Genomic DNA, 18,504 nt, shown 5'->3' with positions numbered 1-18,504 from the left:
CGATGTTGATCACAAATCACTATGGACTTGGTGTATATGAATTAAATATAGTTTTTTTTTTTTTTATAAAAAAATTTACAATACACTCTAAAAAAACAGTAAAATATGGTTTTGTTCGATAATACAAATGGGTTTAAATGAGTTTTTTTTTTAAATAATAAATTAATCTATGATTATGTTGGTGGTTCATAATCATATTATTAATTCTACCAAATGAATCACTTGCATTAAATAATATAATGGAAGGAAAATTGAATGATATAATATAGAAATATTGGCATTGAGGATAGGGATCATCTAATTCTTCAACCCTTATCTTAGCGTTGAATTAAAAAAAAAAAAAGATAAGGAAAAAAAATGCAGAGTTCTTACTTCTAATGACTCGCTTACCATTTATTTCATAAAATAAAGAAAGAAATGAAAAAGGCATTTTCCATTTAATTGGAGAGACCGTAGAATTAACCAAACAAATAATAATAATAATAATAATAATAATGGTTTGGTTAGGTGATTTAAAGTCCAAACCAAACATAGTCCACTAAACTCCAATTGTCTTCATTTGTTCTTAATTTTTATACCATAAAATAGAATCAACACGTGGGTGGCTGCCACTTCTTTCAAACACTAAATAACACCATAAATATTTTAAATAAAAACGTTACTAAAACTAAATTTTGCTTACATAGCTTAAATATATATGTATGTGGCTTGATAACATATCAGTGTTTAGTATTATTTTCTGAGAACAGAAATTCAAGATTGATCCATTTGTTCAATATCAACTGATATCATAGTTCTGTATGAAATTTATTATACACGACGACACAACGACACGACAAAACAAGTCATGGGCAATGGAGCAAGCAGTTAAGTTAAACCTAATAAATTCATAAAGTGTAGCACATAATGTTACTCCACAAAATCATACAATATTCAATACATTTCCTTTAGATGCGATTCCTTACTTCCTTTCTCAGCATTGTGGCTCCTATCACACATCTTCCGCATGGAAGTCAAGTAACTTGTTGCTTTCAATCTAATCCTTTTCTCAAGATCCTTTTCTTATCGGCTTAAAAGTTTCAAACCACAATTTGAAATTTAAAACAAAGCAGCAGCACCGTAACAATCCGATTAAAAGTTGTAATGTGCATGTGTATGTGTGTAGAGATGCAGTATATACCTGCCCCACAATGCTTTCTACACGAGCAGCCTGCATAGCAAAGAGTTAGATAGATGACCGTGAATCCCCAGCAGCACAAGAATCCTGTCTTTACAATATGACAAACAGAAAAGATACAAATATTGTGAATATCAAACTCAGTTCAAACAAAACATAAACTCAGCGTACATAATGGATACGATCAGTGGGAGAATTCTTCCTCAAACAATCAATTTTTGTTGGTAACATTTATTCGGCTACGAATAGGAGTGAAGCTAAGAGGTTAGCAATCAAACAATCCATTTTTGTAGCATAAATGCCAATCTGAGTCCCCTGATGCCATCAACCCACCTCCATCCGTGCTAATGGATTCCGCACAACAACATGCTACTTCATTACTTTTCTCATATTCTTCGGCTTCCTCATTCACTAATAATCGAGAAGAACAAGAACTGTTGCAAATTATAGGATCAGCCTCACAATCATTATGTTTCAGAGGTGTCTTCTTAAGGATATCTGACAAGCTAATGCTGCAAGTGTCAGCATTCTCTTCTTCGTTGTCTGATAAGCATCGACAACTATCGAACTCGTCCATCTCGTAGATCCGGCTCATTAACCCTTCCCTCCATGATACTCTCATTTGGGATTTTGACAAATTCTCACACGAAGAATTGCTATTCCTAAAAGCCTGATCTTCAAGAAGCTTTTGAAATTGGTTAAGATCCATGGAATTGGATATTGTGGCCAGACAATCAAATTGGAAACTTAAATCCGTTATACTTGTCATTGCTTTATGGCTGTCAGACGCTGAATTCTGATCATGTTTATGACAACTGTCAGCAGTTAACCATGGAGGGAAATGTTTTGGAGCTGAATTTGAGTCTGATTGTGGTGTTCGGATGACATTGTCACTACTTAATGAGTCAATTGAGAATGGAGAATTCTCCCCATTGACTTCATACCTCGGTTGTCCTCTTCCCTCCGTTAATATCACATCCAAGCAATTAGGAGCGCATGAGGGAGAGATGTCCTCAAAGGATAATGGCTCCAAGAAACCTTCAAAGTGAGATGAAGCATTTTCAGACTTGTCTTGAAGATCCTCATCCTCCTCGTTGCAGGGGGATAGAAGCCAATTCATATAAGCTTCAATGGGTGAAGGGACCTTTAAAACAACAGAATTGGAAGTCTCCCTTTTGTTGCTTCCATCTTCTTCCTCAAAATTCTGAATGGGCTTGACATTAGAAATGGATGGAGTATTGTCTCCCACAATAAGAACTCCTCTGGGTCTACACTTTCTCTTGTCGGAGATCCCAGAAACGACATAGCCAGCACCATAGCAGACAGGAGTAAGTGTAGGCACAAGTGCTGAACCACATTGTAATTCAGGTGACACAGAGGCTTGAACAGGAGGCGTTTTAGTATGATCTTTGTTTGAAGCCTCTAGGGCTACAACCTTGTCAGCTGTTGGATCCAAACCAGAGCCGTTTTCGATTTCACGCATGGGAGTGAAGTTGAAATCGGACGGTTTACATTTGTTGGCATCATCAACCATCCTCACTACACTATGTGCCCCACGCCTCTCCAACTCCTTACCATCAGATGCCAAGATTTTAGGTTTGTGGGTACCTAATGAACAGGGCTTCTTCCCGGACGGCCATCTATACAGAGAGGGGGAGTTTTTCTTCAATGGCTCCAACTTTGTGGAGGAAGGTTTTGCGGGCGCCCTAGAATTGTGTGTAAGAGCGCGTTTGGGAGCATTCTCCTTAAGCGGCTTAGATCTAAGGGGCTTGAGGGGGCGAACATGAGAAGTAGATTTAGGGTTTTTGGAAGATGATTTAAGCTTATTAGCAGGGGTCTGTGTCTTAGAAGATGAAGAGGAATGAGAGAGAAAGAACCTGAGACAGCCTCTGGGAGCATCGGTGGAGGTGGAGGAAGCGTCACTGCCGACGCTGGCGGTGTTGCAGGCGGGGGAAAAGGAAATGCCATTAAGAACACGGAAGGGGCTTCGAGGACCCTGGTGGTGGTGCTGCTGCTGCTGCTGATGCTTGAGCTTCTTGTTATCGGCATGGATTTGAGACGAAGGCGAAGAAGAAGAGGAAGAGGAAGAAGGTCTCATGGTGAAATGGAAAGGAAATCTGAGATTTGTGGAGGAGAAAGGAAGGAAGATGTGGGAGAAGTGCAGAGTGTTGAAGCTGTGAATCAAGATGCATATTTTGAAATTCGGGATTTTTCTATTTGGTGCTTTCTTGAATTCAAATTTCAAATATTGACCTCCACTTTGTTCCCTATTTGCTCGCCTACCCTTCTTCTACTCTAAATTTAAGCCAATATTAAGCAGATATTAATTTCAATATAAAAAATGGAAATCTTATTTATTGTACCAAATTAATAGCTTTGTGTTCTTATGAGCAACAAAATCCAAGTTAAAATGTCGAAGTTAGGATTGTGTGGGCTGGTAAACATGAAATTCAATCGTAAGGCAAACAGATTTTAGGCGAGAGCGTCCATGTAAAGCATTATACTTTTATGAAACTTATGTCATGGGACAGCGGCTACCAACAAATTCCCCCTCCAACCAAACTAAACCAACACCCCATCATTCCGATCTGCCCCGCAAAAATCAAATGGAAATACAAATCCACGCCCGATGAGAAGCCAAAATTTTCTATTCAGAAAAGGGGCAAAAACCAATTCTAATCTTCTCATTTGCTGTCGGTAAAATCAGCATCAATGACATCTCCTTCGGGTCCTTTGTTCGATGATGGTTCCGATGGCCCTGCTTCGCTTCCTGCGCCCGGTCCAGGAGCAGCGCCTGGCTGATTGTACAAGGATTGTCCCAGCTGCATCACCTCCTGATTTAGAGCAGCCATAGCATCCTTAATGGCTTGGGTTGAGCCACCTGAAATTGCTTCCTTCAACTCCCCAAGCTTTGATTCCACCTTCTCCTTCACTGGCCCAGGCACCTTGTCTCCAAGTTCCTTCAGTTGCTTTTCCGTCTGGTACACAACAGAATCAGCCTGGTTCTTTGTGTCTATAGCATCTCTCTTCTCCTTGTCCTCCTTTGCAAACTTGTCCGCTTCGCTAACCATCCGCTCCACCTATAGCCATACAATTTTTTTTTTTAAAATGTTTGTCAACAAGGAAACTAGTTAATTGTACTTGCGCTCATGAAAGCAAATGCTTTAATCGTACCTCATCACTTGGCAATGTGCTAGCACCAGTAATGGTGATATCCTGCTTCTTGCCTGTTCCTTTGTCAATTGCAGTGACCGAGAGGATTCCATTGGCATCAATGTCAAATTTGACTTCAATTTGAGGAACCCCACGTGGCGCAGGCGGGATACCATCTAGTCGGAAGCTACCAAGTGATTTGTTGTCCCTCACAAACTCTCTTTCCCCCTGAAGAACATTAATCTCAACGCTGGTCTGTCCATCAGCGGCTGTGGAGAATACTTCTGACTTGGAGGTAGGAAGTGTAGTGTTTCTTGGGATAATCTTCGTCATTACACCCCCAAGAGTCTCAAGACCCAAAGATAGCGGACTCACATCCAATAGCACAATGTCACTAACGTCTCCAGACAAAACACCAGCCTACAAACAAGTACCCGTCTCTTCAACAATAATCCACAGTTCATATTACACATAAAGTACCAACTATGTTTAAACTAATAACAACCATGTTTAAACTAATTATCACAAGAAAGTGAGGTTAGCAGAGAGAGACATTCACAATGACAAACAATTAAGCGCAGCCCTGGACCTACCTGAACAGCAGCACCTAAAGCAACAACTTCATCAGGATTGACGGTGACATTAGGTTCCTTCCCAGTCATCTTCTTGACAAGTTCCTGAACAGCAGGAATACGTGTTGATCCACCCACAAGGATCACCTCGTCAATATCCTTAAAGGAGAGCTTTGCATCCCTCAAGGAGTTTTCAACTGGAGTCTTAAGCCTGAATAGGTAACCAATTAAAACAAATACAATATATTAGACGCTTGTACCATTTTCTTGCTTTTTTCTATTAAAGAATTAACCCCAGTCAGTGATTTAAGATTAAAAAAATAAGCAGTAAAAAGATAGTAATGGTCGGTACCTATCAAGAAGATCTGAGCACAATTCCTCAAACTTGGCCCTGGTAATTGTGGTCTCAATGTGCTTCGGGCCATCTGCCGTGGCAGTGATGAAAGGCAAACTGAAAGATGACTCCCATTACCAATGTGTAATATTAAAAATAAATTAATGAAACACAGAGAAATACAGGTCATCATAGACCACTAGGATATAAGGCATGTTTTATGTACCTAATGTTAGCCTGGGTCAAAGATGATAGCTCCATTTTCGCCTTCTCGGCTGTCTCAGTTAGCCGCTGAAGAGCCTGTTTGTCTTTAAGCAAGTCTATGCCTTCATCCCTTTTGAAATTTACAGCAAGCCAATCAACAATTCTCTGCAGATTACACGAGAGGTTCAAATTTTTCACCCCTTATTCATATGGAAGAAAAAAAAGGGGTAAATTTATCAGTCCAACGGAAATTCAACCTTGTCGAAGTCATCACCACCCAAATGCGTATCACCCGATGTAGAAAGCACTTCAAACACTCCATCACCAACCTCGAGCACTACAAACAAAAGAGAGATTCTAGAATTATTGTTGGGACTTAATGTAATAGTGCGTGAGGTAGTAACGAAAAAGGGACAAGTGTAAGAAGGAAGCCATAAAGTCGGGGTAGCAGTATGTACCTGAAACATCAAAAGTACCCCCACCAAGGTCAAAGACCAAAATAGTTTCATTGCTCTTCTTTTCAAATCCATAAGCTAATGAAGCGGCAGTGGGTTCATTGATAATACGCAAGACTTCAAGACCGGCAATACGACCAGCATCCTTTGTGGCAGTTCTTTGAGAATCGTTGAAGTAGGCAGGCACTGTCACCACAGCTTTGGTTACTTTATCATTCAAAAACTTCGAAGCATCGTCCACTAGCTTCCTTAAGACCTAAGAAAACACCAAATACAACAAAAAGATAGCAATGTCATCCTTCAGCATGCTAGAGTAATAGAGTATCTTTCACATAATCCATCTATGAAGTAAAATTCAATAAGCAAACGTCGTATTCTACAGACATCTTAATATATTTCTAAATGATGAATCTCTTTATTTCACCACTAAAATCAACCACATTATGAGAAACCAAAATGAATGTACGGTGATAAAACAGAGAATTAAGTAATACCTGAGCGGAAATTTCTTCAGCGGCAAATTGTTTTCCAATCGCTGGGCATTCCAACTTCACATTTCCATTCTCGTCGCGCACTACTCTGTAGGAGACCTGCTTGGACTCCTCATCCACCTCCGACATCTTCCTACCAATAAACCTCTTCACCGAAAAGAATGTATTCTCAGGGTTTACAACTGCCTGTCGCTTCGCAATTTGACCAACAAGCCTGTCTCCGTTTTTAGTGTAAGCCACCACCGACGGCGTCGTTCTCTGCCCTTCGGCGTTGGTTACAATAGTCGGCTTCCCACCTTCCATGGCTGCAACTGCGGAGTTAGTGGTTCCAAGGTCAATTCCCACAACTTTCTCACTAACAACCCTCAATGGCCGGACAGTCGAATTCCTACGGCTAATATTGCTCCTCAAGTTCAAGAATGCGGCGGTCGGAAATCCAGATGAATTCCCGAGTTTCTGACCGAAGAACACAGTCCGCGAAGAGACATGGTTATGTTTTCGCATGGAGGCCGCAGCAAAGGACGGAGCACCGAGGCCATGGATCTGGGCGGCGGAAGCAGCCATTTACGAAGAAATTACAGAGAAGGAGAGGAGAAAAGAAGCGGGTAAAATCGGAATCAAAATGGAATGGACTAAGAAATCGGGGAAGGAGTCTGGCGGATGAAGGAGATAAAGGGGAAGAAGGGAAGGGTTTTTGAAGAAAATGTAAGGGTTAGGTTATGACACGTGGGCTAGGGTTCTAGAATATTCTTCAATAATCTAATCTTCTGCCCTCCGTTGCATGAATTCTACGCCCTTGGATTTAATATTTTCCTCAATACAAATTGGGCCTCAAAACTCGTTTTGGGCCCTTCCAATTTCAAATTGGGCCTAAAAACGGCGTCGTTCTCTGCCCTTCGCAATTAGTTTCTTTAACATGTCATTTCGAAGTCTGAATTTCGAGTGCTGTAGAGTTCAAATTTTAATTCTAATTTGACTTTTTTTTTATAACGACAATGATGGAGATATTCATGAGCAACAAAATAACGTTAAAAGATATCAAACAATTGCATGAATTAATAAATTAGAAATGAGTGACAGTTTTAAACTCTTATTTGTCAGTTTTATTTTTCACTCAAACAATATTTATTTAAAAATGAACTAATTCAACCCAACCATTTTTTAGGTTAGGTTGTTTACGTCATTTTTTTTTAATAAAAGTAAAATGTTAATTGGTACAATATTTAATTAAAATTTATGAATCAATCAATATATATAAAAATTAATTAAATATATGTATATATAATCCATCAACAACTAAATTAAATTAATTTAATTTGAATTCACGAGAATTACATAAAGAAACTAAAAGACAAAAAGTTTCTCCCTTTACTCCTTTATTATATAGATTTTTGTATTTCTGATAAAAGATAAATAGATTTTTGTCACAATTTTAAAAGAAGAAATATTAAAAAAAAAAAAAAAGAAAAAAAAACGTCTGCATTTACTAAAGCACCCCTCCAACAAAAAAACAAAAAACATTACGTAAGGAGGCCAAGTAGAAGAAAATGACTATAACACAGCGTAGACATCATCAAATAATAAGAAAATCTTTGTTGTCGTTTAGTGTGAAGCCAAAAGGCTATTTATGGAATTCAAGGGGCAATAAAGAGGGGTGCGTGGGGTGCCCCATTCATCAAAAAATGGTGTTCAAGATTCCATATGAGCCGCCCACATCAATTTCCTTTTTTTTTTTTTTTTTTAATTTATTTAATTACCACATCACTTCCACCACAATTTCTTTCTTCTCTTCCACTTGGACTTGAGTTCATAGTTGGCTACTTTTTCTGTTTTCCCCCATTTCTCTCAATCTCCAGCAAGATTTCAACATGCCTTAGATTGCTCCTTCAGTTTCTACTCTCTCGGATTATCATCTACAAATTTTTGTTCCACGGTACATCATTTGCGTTTGCTTTTCCTTCCTCCGATTTCCTGATTTTGCCTTTTTCTTTCTCTTAGATTTTTGTTTTGTTTTGAGGTATGTTGTTCTGGATTTGGTTTCTATGTTTAGTTTTGTTTTTGTTTTACTTGAATCTATTAGAATTAGCAATAGAACCTTCTAGTGTCACTGATTATCCATGTGTACTGTGCATTTTTTGGCTACAAATCTCAACTGATTGAACGCACATATCTTGATTTTGAATCTCTCTCCCTCTCTGTGTATTATAGCTTTTTTTTCCCTTAGTCATTGAATTGAGATGTTCAGTTGAAGATCTAGAGAATGCTCTCGTTTAATTGATTTTTTATTTGCATGATCGAGGCCTTTTTATTTGATTTGCATGATTTAGCCCTTTTACTACCCAAGAGTTTGTTTTCTTGATTTTCTGTGGGATTGCACCTTGTGATTCGTGTCGTCTATTTTGGTTGAAGCGGGTTGACTTTATTTCTATTATTGGCTTGGTGTACGATTTGAGTGAAGTTCTGTTTTCTTTTTGGTTAAGAAATCCTATTCAAGCCTAATCAGTGATTGCTGTAAATTTAAAGGGAAATTAGTGACCAGAACAGGTTTACCGCAGATGAATCCTTATTGCACTTTAATACTAATTCTAGTTCCTTTTTCTTTTTTATCAGGAAGTTAGGAGCGAATTAGAAAACCAGTTTTTGTTAAGAACATGAAAGAACAAAATCTAAGGAGAGACCCTCAGAAAAGATTAAAAAGGGATCTGCCTGAACCAAGGGGGACAGCCTCACAAAACAATTATAAAATTGGCTCCCAACTTTTGGTAACTAAAAACAAAAGGATAATTACAGAATAAAGAGCCCATAGAGAACTATTGGAAAATACCACACTCCACACATCTTCCCAAGAACTATCTTTTCCGATGAACACTTGTATTTCTTTCCAGCTATATAAACCAAAAAGATAGCCAAGGAACTGGCCTGCCAAAGAATCTGATTCCTTCTCATCTGCTTAGTTATCAGTTTTCTTTTACATTTCTCTTGCATCCACATGACTGAGAGAGATTTTGACCTCATCTACCATGCGTCCAAATGTGTTTACAATGAATATGCATCTAAGTTTGTATATAATTGGTTGTGCCTATATGAGGTTGTAAAGAAGCAACGATAATAAATAAAAAGGTCCAAAGTAATGTTTCTTTAAGTGTTGAAGTTGTGGATTGATATGTTATCCCATGTTCCTCTAGTGCTATTTTTAAACCATGTAACCAACCGAAGAATTAAACTTAAATTTTGGACAATATAGTGATAAATGTTGTCGTGGACATCCTGCCACTGCATTCATTCCAGATTGGTGATTATTATGTCTGTTCATAACTTCATGTATATTTCAATGAGAAAGCCTTTTAATTTCAGAAAGTTGGGATGTATAATCTTGTGACATATTTCTGTAATGCTCTCAGAGTTGTATTCACAGTAGTCATGTGATTGGAGGTTTATTTTAAAAGCATTCTTCCTAACATCTACTTTAAATTCCTCTTTGCTCTGACAGTACCTACTATTCTGCCATTGTTGTGTCCAAGAATGTATGTGAATTGATGGAGAGGCGTCTCTGCATTGAAATTGGTCGTGTGAACTGTTTTATAAGATGTACTACTTTCAGGGTTCATGAAGCTGAATGAGTTCTCTTCAAGGAGTATAAGGAGCTCCGAAGATCTTTGCATATCAACATTACTCGTTGTCATCAAGGGGTTCTATCCAAGAAACGTCATTAGATATACTAGGAATTGATTAAAAAAATTGCTGCATTTCGGGAAGATCTTTGGGTAAGCTTATACGCGAATGGATAGATCAGATACATCGGGCTTTGTAAGCGGTGGAGGCAATAGTAATCTGTTAAAATCTGTTTTGGACGTTGTTACATATATCTGCTTTTAGTATTCCTTAAACCTTTTTGGTTAGATTGTTCTTTTAGTTTAAACTTCAGGGTAGAGAGAATGGATTTGAACAAGACTGTTGCACATTATTCTCAAAATGGTGATCTCACAAAAGATGACAACTTTGGTGATACTACTTTGAGCTTGAATTGTTTTGGATTTGGAGGAAGAAAATCCTCTGGATGTGAGGTTGCTTTAAATGACCTGAATTTTAACTTTAGTTATGCTCCAGATGATGGCTGTAGACTCGTACTTGGACTTGGCCCAACTCCTAGTGCTAACTGTGATGATTATTACAATGTTGGATATAAGAAGGACAAAGCACTAGTTACATCTCTACCTGAGGAAATATCGCCAAGTGACTCCATATTGCAGCTTGGTCTTTCTGGAGGGACTAATGAAGCTGCAAGTGTGGTCGAATGTTCACTTTCAGTGGATACTGATGTCAGTGCAACTTATCTGATAAACCAATGGGCTGCTGAAGCTAATCAACTGTCTATCCCGCTAGTCGATGAGGGTTCTACCTCAGCAAAAAAATCAGGTGGGTATATGCCATCACTTCTTTTTGCTCCAAGAATGGGCACTTCAAATGTTCTGATTCAGCAGCTTGACACTGATACTGAAAATCAGCTGAGCCAAGAACTATCACCTACCATAGAACACTCCTTAGGATCTGTAATCGACCAAACAATCAAAAGCGTGTGTTCAGATCATCAGCTAAGCAATCCTAAAAAGTGCAAATACTTTGGCTGTGCGAAGGGTGCACGAGGGGCATCTGGTCTTTGTATTGGTCATGGAGGCGGACATAGATGTCAGAAACCTGGGTGCAATAAGGGTGCTGAGAGTCGTACTGCTTATTGTAAAGCTCATGGTGGAGGGAGGAGGTGCCAACATTTAGGGTGCACCAAAAGTGCTGAGGGGAAGACAGATTTTTGCATAGCTCATGGTGGTGGTAGACGTTGTGGATATTCAGGTGGATGTGCCAAGGCTGCGCGCGGCAAGTCAGGCCTTTGTATAAGACATGGTGGGGGGAAAAGATGTAAGATGGAAAGCTGCACTCGTAGTGCTGAAGGACAAGCTGGTTTGTGCATTTCTCATGGTGGTGGACGCCGTTGCCAGTATGAAGCGTGCACAAAGGGTGCCCAAGGAAGTACCATGTATTGTAAGGCCCATGGGGGAGGGAAGAGATGTATATTTGCTGGATGCACAAAAGGCGCTGAAGGGAGTACTCCTCTTTGCAAGGGACATGGTGGGGGAAAGCGCTGCCTCTTTGATGGGGGTGGGATTTGCCCAAAAAGTGTACATGGGGGCACAAATTTTTGTGTTGCTCATGGTGGTGGAAAGAGGTGTGCTGTGCCAGGATGCACAAAAAGTGCCCGTGGCCGCACTGATTGCTGTGTAAGACATGGTGGAGGCAAACGGTGCAAATTCGATAACTGTGGAAAGAGTGCCCAGGGGAGCACAGACTTCTGCAAAGCCCATGGCGGTGGAAAACGATGCACATGGGGAGAGGGCAAGTGTGAAAAATTTGCACGGGGTAAGAGTGGCTTATGTGCTGCTCATAGTAGTATGATTCAAGATCGAGAAACGAACAAGGGAAGCCTGATCGGACCAGGACTTTTCCATGGCCTTGTGTCTGCTTCTGCTGCCTCTACAGTTGGAGATAGCTTGGACAACCATAATTCATCTTCTGGAGTGAGTTTCATATGCGATTCGATGGATTCAGCAGAGAAGCCTCGAAAGCGACATCAGCTTATTCCACCACAGGTATTGGTTCCATCTTCAATGAAGTCATCAGCATCATATTCTAGCTTTTTGAGTACAGAGAAGGGAGAGGTAGATGGGAATGGATGCTGTGTTGGCACAAAATCCCTCGACTACTCAATTCCTGAGGGGAGGGTGCATGGAGGTGGGCTCATGTCATTGCTTGGTGGGCATCTTAAGAAGAAGAATATGAATAATAATGACATTTAAGGATATCTATCTGATCCGACAGCATCAGGTAATTTGGGATTTTGATTACGCATTGGAATCATGTACATAGACTTCAGTTGGGTCCGTCTGTGAATCTTGTACTGTATTTATGATTAGGTTTGTAGTTTTATATTATGGTGTTGTCAGGCTATCTGATTAAAAACATGATCAGCACTTTGGTGTCAATAGCTCTTTTATTTTGATATCTTTATAAAGCCAAGCCCCTATGCCTATGCCTAGGTGGTTAATAGTGGTGTTGCTTTCTAAGAACCATGTCCACAGGTGTACTGTTTCAATAATTAGGACCCAAGTTTTGAGTGTTTGTTGGTGCTTTCCATTGATGCAGAGTTTGAAAATGTGTTTATATCCTTCTTTCACTCATAATTTTCTGATCTACAGATTTACATCTTCCAACTACTGTGATTGCTACCTGTTATGCTGATGTACACGAAGTCTAAAATATTTTTTTTATTAATTTTTAAAAGCTCAAGTCTATGTTTACTAACACCATTTTTATATTATCCACTTTTAATTTGTATCACATCAACTCATGTTTTGATAAAGTCATTATATGTACATATGTATTTTTAAAATGCTTGTCCATTGTATTTTGCTAGTGTTTTTTTTTTCATTAAATTGATTACAATAGTTTCAATCTTTTAAAAATATTATTGAACTTTGATTGAAAAAATTAAACTAAAAGTATCTTGACTTTCTTCTCCATAGATGTTATAAGCGACATAACCAGAATTTGGTTCCAAAAACAAATAGAAATATGAAACCATTTTCATCTTTTAAAATCCTCCAATTTGAAATCAATTCTGTCCAAATCCTGTCGGAGCATTAATAATCCACAAGGTAACACTAGTTACATCTTATTCATAATACCTTGAAAGACAAATTCTCCACAAGATCCGGAGAAGAAACACACTTTAAGGGCTTGCCCTTTTGAAGTTTTCATACTTGTTCTTGATGGCTTCCCAGAAAGCAGGTATTGCAATGTCATCAGGAACTTCCTTGAAAGAGGGCAGATAATTTACATCCACAATTACATGATCACCACTCTTGTCTTCAACCTGAAAATGACCACACCCAAATCTTCAATTCAGAAAACAAACCATATCTTCCAACTAAACCCGATGGATCTACTGCCTCAAAGCATACACTGCTGGTATGTAAAGCAAGGGAACAAAAACATCAAAAAATACCATCAGAATTTGACAGATCCAATCGGCAACTTCCTTGATTGGATGAACATGAAACATAAACAAACCCTCTCCCACAAACCAGAAGGAAAAAAGAACAATAAATAAACAAATAGAAACAAAGAAGAAGAAGAGAAGAATTACTTACAACAACATCGAAACCAAAGATTGAAAGATCAAGTACGCTCCTAAGCCAATTTGCAGCATTTTGGACTAGCTCAATATTGATGTTCTTGTTTTTTTTGTCAGAACTTTTGCCTTCTAAATGCTGCTGGCTTTCATTCACAATGGGCAGAGATTTTAAGCTGTTCATAAAGCGATAACTTTATGTGCTATTCACTCAATTATCCTAAGTTCTTGTATTAAAGAGCTACAAACAGAAAGTAACAGAGCAAAAGCGCGACCTGTCAAAGATTAATGGTCCAACACCTTGGTTTAAATTGGTCAGTGTACTTGTGTTTGGTGTAGACTTCTTAACTGCGTGAAAAATCTTTTCACCAAGCACATAAAATTTGTAGAGAGTTGATGAATGATCCACGTATTCCTGCAGTTTCAGCAGCGCCAATTTCCACAAAACTCTTTGATCAATGAACCACAAGAAGAATGTCAAGTTTTCAAAATGCAAGCTAGCAGGCTATTGAAGGTCAAATGGATAACTTTGTCAAAGAACTCATGAAACTTCTCCTCACCTGAATAATAGCTGGAAGAGGAACATCCAAGTTCTTGAGATCTTCAACATCAAAAATGATTGCCTGTTACAGGATGACAGATTGCAATAAATTCTCGTACGTGAATGGTTGATTAGAATGATTTTCATATTGGAGTGGCATACGAAAAANATGGGAATTTTTAGCATCATTTCCATTTCAACAACTATAGAAAGGACCCGAACAAGAATTTGAATTGTAGGCTGATAGAACTCTGAAATGAGAACACTAATAGGCTCATGACTTGAAATTTCCACTTATAACAGGAGACACCATACAATATCTATTACATCCAGGGAGTAAAACAAATGAAGAGCACACTGAACCAAAGACAAAAAAAAAAAAAAAAAAAAAAAAAAGAAAGAAGAAAACAAATGTATGCAGAAAATAATGAAACTGAAGGAAACTGAAGGAAACCATTCATGGTGTGATGCTATACCAGTCCACCAGGCACATATCTTCTGCTTTCACAACACAAGAAATCAATTTTAAAAATAATAATAAAAGAAAACAAATATATCGATACCATTTTGTGAGCATCAGAAACTCCGCAAGCAACTTGGGGCTTCACTATACAAGGAAGAGTGAGTTTAGCTTCAGATAGCTTTTGCACCAAGATGGCCTCGTTAAAATTATCAACCTGCACAGTTAGGTATCACTCATAAGCTTAATAGATGGAAACTCCACATATTTCACACAACATAGGACAGAACCAACAGACAGTTCATTTGGTAATCATTTGGAGATTACAGGTTATACCAAGTCTATTTGGGTAAGAATTTTCAAACCCTCTCAAATTATCTATCATCTGCTGATTCTCAGAACACAAAGTGACCAAAACATGGAACCACAAAATTTAATGCCCGTCTAAATCATTTCTTTTTGTGCTGATATTTCCATGTTTTAATGATAAATGTAAATCATAAAATAAGAGGCCACATGAGGAATGACTTCGACATTTTAATTTATTTTCTGTCAGAAGACGATGAATCGTGGACATTTGATTACCATTCTCAGACCCTTCAAGCATATGAGAAACATGACAAGAATCAGACCTTGAGAAAATAAGGACCCCTGATTATGCAGCCTTCAGATTTGAGAGCCTCCAGCCTGAGAAGAATCTGTTGAGTTTCTAACCGATCCAATACAGGTCTTATATTATTAAGTGGGTCAAGTACGCATAAATCTGGGTGGACTTCAATATGCCTGTGCGAGCACAAAAATTATGTATTACTTTAAAATCCATTTCTGAATAAAGAATTTTTCAGGAATATCACTAAGGTGGGAGGGGATCTTGTTTCAAAGAGAATATTAGTCATTGACTGAAGTGTTTGCTAGCAGGAATTTGTTAGTGCTTGGAAATTGGATTGAAAGTACATATCCCACTGCATTATTGCCAACCTTCATCCTCTCCTCCACTTCCTCTTTCTATAACCCACTCCCTCCGAACAAACCTTCAGTGACATCTCAACTTCATATAAAATAGAAGTACCATAGTTTACGAAAACATGTTTTTTTTCATTGAATAACATGATTCCATGAAATGTTAGTGTTACCTTTGCAATTCTTGCATTCTACTGGAGTAGGTTATTTTGTTAGAGAGATCTGAAGAGTTGCTAAGCTCAACATATAGAATTTCATCTGTTGCTTTATGGAGAATCATATCAACCTCAGGCAATTGAGATGATAAAGGGAGATCAAACGTCAGGGGCAGGAAAATCAACCCATTGTCTGTAGGATACAGAGGAAAGGCACCCCTCTGCAACATTCAGGGTAATGCATAAATTTCAAACTAACTGAATAAAAATAACACATAAACTTGCAGAAACAAAGGAATTACAGTACAGAGCTGTTATGAACAGTACAAGTTAAATTGAAAATCAAACTTCAAAAGTCAAAGGAAGAAATTACTTGATTGCATGGTTGAACTCAGAAGTTTGGAAGAAAAAAAAAAAGAGGTGCACGCGTGTGTGATGAGTAATTGCCGATGGTTTGAGGAGTATTACAAAATTGATTCTAGTGGTACAGAGTATCAGAGAAACTAAATTTCCCATGAAGCACATAGATTCTGATACCTGTACTGAAGTACTTTTCCAAATAACCAATGCATGGAAATAAGCATAAACGATTCCATACAAAGGAATCAATCATATTATTTCTAAGACAATCAATTTAGAAGAACGTCTTGTTTTATAAGAATAATCACCTTAGCAAAATCAAGTTCACGTGAAGGCTTCATTGTATAACCAACTACGATGGGGCTACAGTCATCTGCCTGTTAGAAATGTGAATTGGAGAGCCCGATAAGAGATGTAGGATACAAGATTCCATTAAAAGAAAACAAAACTCTACACAATGGTAGAACAATATGTAGTTATCAAATGCTATCCAAGGCAAACACATTAACTTGATGCCCTTTAACAAAATAACTGAGACCAATACTTCCCAGCAGCCATACGATGGAGTAACATATGGATTGCAAGCTTTGCATATTTTGAAGATGCATCAAACTTAAATGTGAGAAAAAAATAAAATGTATTCCACATTTTTCATTTCTATGTTTTTCCATAACTAATATGTCTTTAGGAAAGAGAGAAAAGTCTAACAGCACTTAAAGTTGGTGGGAAGATGCCTTTCATTGCCAACTTGCAATCAATTTGTAAAATAATACTTTTGGTAGTCCTCAGTCAACGCATAAACAATTTTCTCCATTGGTGGAAGATGGAGAAAACGTATTACACCAATTATCGTAAAAGACGAAATGAAAGAGTACAAAACAGAAAAAGGCAAGTGGTTTCTTCTTTTTTAATTGTTTTGTGTTTTATGGAAATAAAGTCAATTTGAGGACGCTGTTTATCATGGAAATATACAACTTCTAGATGGTCAAAGAATCCAAAGGGTAAGAGTGAGTTAAAATGGCATCTTTTAAGAACTCCGTTGTGTATTATTTTGAAGGATCAAGCCCCTTGGTGTTGACACTCTGAGGCTTGTTGAGGGAGGCACACTTGTTGAGGGTTACATTGGATTTTAATGATAAAGAGGCAAAGTATGAGACACAATATCATTGATAAGAGATAAGGTAGCCAACTTCATTGACCTTTGAATGCAGCTCAATGTTATTGGAATCCATCCCTTTTCTACAACAAAAAATAAACAAATTCGAGATATTGAAGTAACAAATGGTTTGCGATTTGTCACCTCTCACCTCGAGAGACAATCCCCTGAGTGTGTGTACCTTGCACTTTGGAAATACTTCCAATTTACAATTGTTGGTATAACTTTGAGTTTCGATTTTTCCTTTTCTTATCATTGTAGCTTTCTGACTTGATGTCAGAATAGCTTTAACACAATATCACATTGATACAAGTAGGACGTTTGACAATCATCAAGGAACAATAAGTGATGACTGCAGGATCCAACTCCTACAACTAAAAATAAGGAACACCTAACAGTTAACCTACAACTTTCTGATGAACATAATCAACAAGGTTGGCTGTCCCTATGTTCCATGCAGCTGTCTAATACTAGTTTGAGTGAAACCACATACACTGAGTAGAACTGATACTTATCTGCAATACCAGAGGCCAATCAAGAATTTTTCTGTAGGGTGCTAGGGTGCTTCACTTACAATTGGGCAAAAAACATTTACAGGTTAGCCATCCAAAAAATTCATAGATATAACTGAAAATTGAAGTATTAATTTAATAATAAAATTGTCCTCTACAAGTTATCATATTATGAAATTGTCATACAATAACTTTGTTGTCTATCTTATCAAATAATCGTTTTTCTCAATATATCCTATCAGACTAATATTATCTATCTTATCAAATAGATCTTTCTCAACCCAAGCACGAATAAAAATAATCCCCTAAACCCCTAAATACTATTGGTAACTGCAGGGAGTTGGAAGCAAAGTTAAAACCTCAAACCTCTTATCTAACTTTGGCTCCATACTCGATGCTCTAGGTAAATTATTGAACTAATAGTCTCAAACTTCATAGATACAATAATGCTAGCCCCATTTTCCCATTTTCTTCAAGGAGAAGAATATAAAAATTAATATAATATTATCGTAACAAAAGCACAGGAAAGGAATTACCTTCATATTTAAGCGACAGATACTCAAAGGCAACTCTTCTAGCTTGCTAATACAAATCCTTCCCAAATTTTCACATGCACTGTCACCTTGAACATCTGAAAGAAAAGTACCATTATTAACCACATCACACTAAAGTTGTTACTGTACAGTCTTGTTTGAGTTACCTCAAATGGGACAAAAACCAATCATTCTCCCTACTCATTTTCTTCTATAGAATAGACATACAGCAGCAGAGAAAAAAAAAAAAAAAAAAAA

At 37.8% G+C, this 18,504-nt stretch overlaps 4 protein-coding genes across 7 annotated transcripts in view; 1 reads left to right on the top strand and 3 right to left on the bottom strand.

Moving 5' to 3' along the window:
- Positions 1-562: 562 nt before the first annotated feature.
- Positions 563-3,487, bottom strand: LOC111468888. Of its 3 annotated transcripts, XM_023114025.1 has the most exons (3): positions 1,349-3,487; positions 1,181-1,210; positions 563-1,069 (listed from the first exon to the last, which is right to left on the bottom strand). In XM_023114025.1, the coding sequence occupies exon 1, from the start codon at positions 3,273-3,275 to the stop codon at positions 1,443-1,445; it is 1,833 nt and encodes a 610-aa protein (XP_022969793.1). In that variant the 5' UTR covers positions 3,276-3,487; the 3' UTR covers positions 563-1,069; positions 1,181-1,210; positions 1,349-1,442. The 3 variants fall into 3 exon arrangements, with proteins under 3 accessions (XP_022969793.1, XP_022969792.1, XP_022969790.1); XM_023114024.1 differs by having other exon boundaries at positions 563-1,210; XM_023114022.1 differs by having other exon boundaries at positions 745-1,069; positions 1,181-3,487.
- A 160-nt stretch (positions 3,488-3,647) lies between these two features.
- LOC111468887 (stromal 70 kDa heat shock-related protein, chloroplastic) lies at positions 3,648-7,083 on the bottom strand. The gene is made up of 8 exons (XM_023114021.1): positions 6,390-7,083; positions 5,899-6,151; positions 5,698-5,777; positions 5,463-5,605; positions 5,255-5,353; positions 4,924-5,113; positions 4,352-4,750; positions 3,648-4,257 (listed from the first exon to the last, which is right to left on the bottom strand). The coding sequence occupies exons 1-8, from the start codon at positions 6,948-6,950 to the stop codon at positions 3,862-3,864; spliced, it is 2,121 nt and encodes a 706-aa protein (XP_022969789.1). The 5' UTR covers positions 6,951-7,083; the 3' UTR covers positions 3,648-3,861.
- Positions 7,084-8,135: 1,052 nt separating this feature from the next.
- On the top strand, positions 8,136-12,612 carry LOC111468895. Its single transcript, XM_023114037.1, has 2 exons — positions 8,136-8,319; positions 9,877-12,612. The coding sequence occupies exon 2, from the start codon at positions 10,322-10,324 to the stop codon at positions 12,233-12,235; it is 1,914 nt and encodes a 637-aa protein (XP_022969805.1). The 5' UTR covers positions 8,136-8,319; positions 9,877-10,321; the 3' UTR covers positions 12,236-12,612.
- A 323-nt stretch (positions 12,613-12,935) lies between these two features.
- The window catches only part of LOC111468964 (inositol 1,3,4-trisphosphate 5/6-kinase 4), a 13,449-nt gene continuing 7,880 nt past the window's right edge, over positions 12,936-18,504 (bottom strand). For both annotated transcript variants that reach the window (XM_023114141.1, XM_023114142.1), the window contains 9 exons: positions 18,250-18,344; positions 16,354-16,422; positions 15,704-15,906; positions 15,203-15,353; positions 14,674-14,787; positions 14,130-14,192; positions 13,845-13,984; positions 13,589-13,745; positions 12,936-13,311 (listed from right to left, as the gene is read on the bottom strand). In XM_023114141.1, coding sequence (XP_022969909.1) covers positions 13,168-13,311; positions 13,589-13,745; positions 13,845-13,984; positions 14,130-14,192; positions 14,674-14,787; positions 15,203-15,353; positions 15,704-15,906; positions 16,354-16,422; positions 18,250-18,344 — 1,136 coding nt within the window. In that variant the 3' untranslated portion in view covers positions 12,936-13,167. The remainder of the gene's footprint in view (positions 13,312-13,588; positions 13,746-13,844; positions 13,985-14,129; positions 14,193-14,673; positions 14,788-15,202; positions 15,354-15,703; positions 15,907-16,353; positions 16,423-18,249; positions 18,345-18,504) is intronic.

This window comes from Cucurbita maxima, unplaced genomic scaffold, assembly GCF_002738345.1.
Source record: "Cucurbita maxima cultivar Rimu unplaced genomic scaffold, Cmax_1.0 Cma_Scf00038, whole genome shotgun sequence".
NCBI classification, from domain to species: Eukaryota; Viridiplantae; Streptophyta; class Magnoliopsida; order Cucurbitales; family Cucurbitaceae; genus Cucurbita; species Cucurbita maxima.
This window is presented reverse-complemented; position numbering and strand designations above follow the sequence as displayed.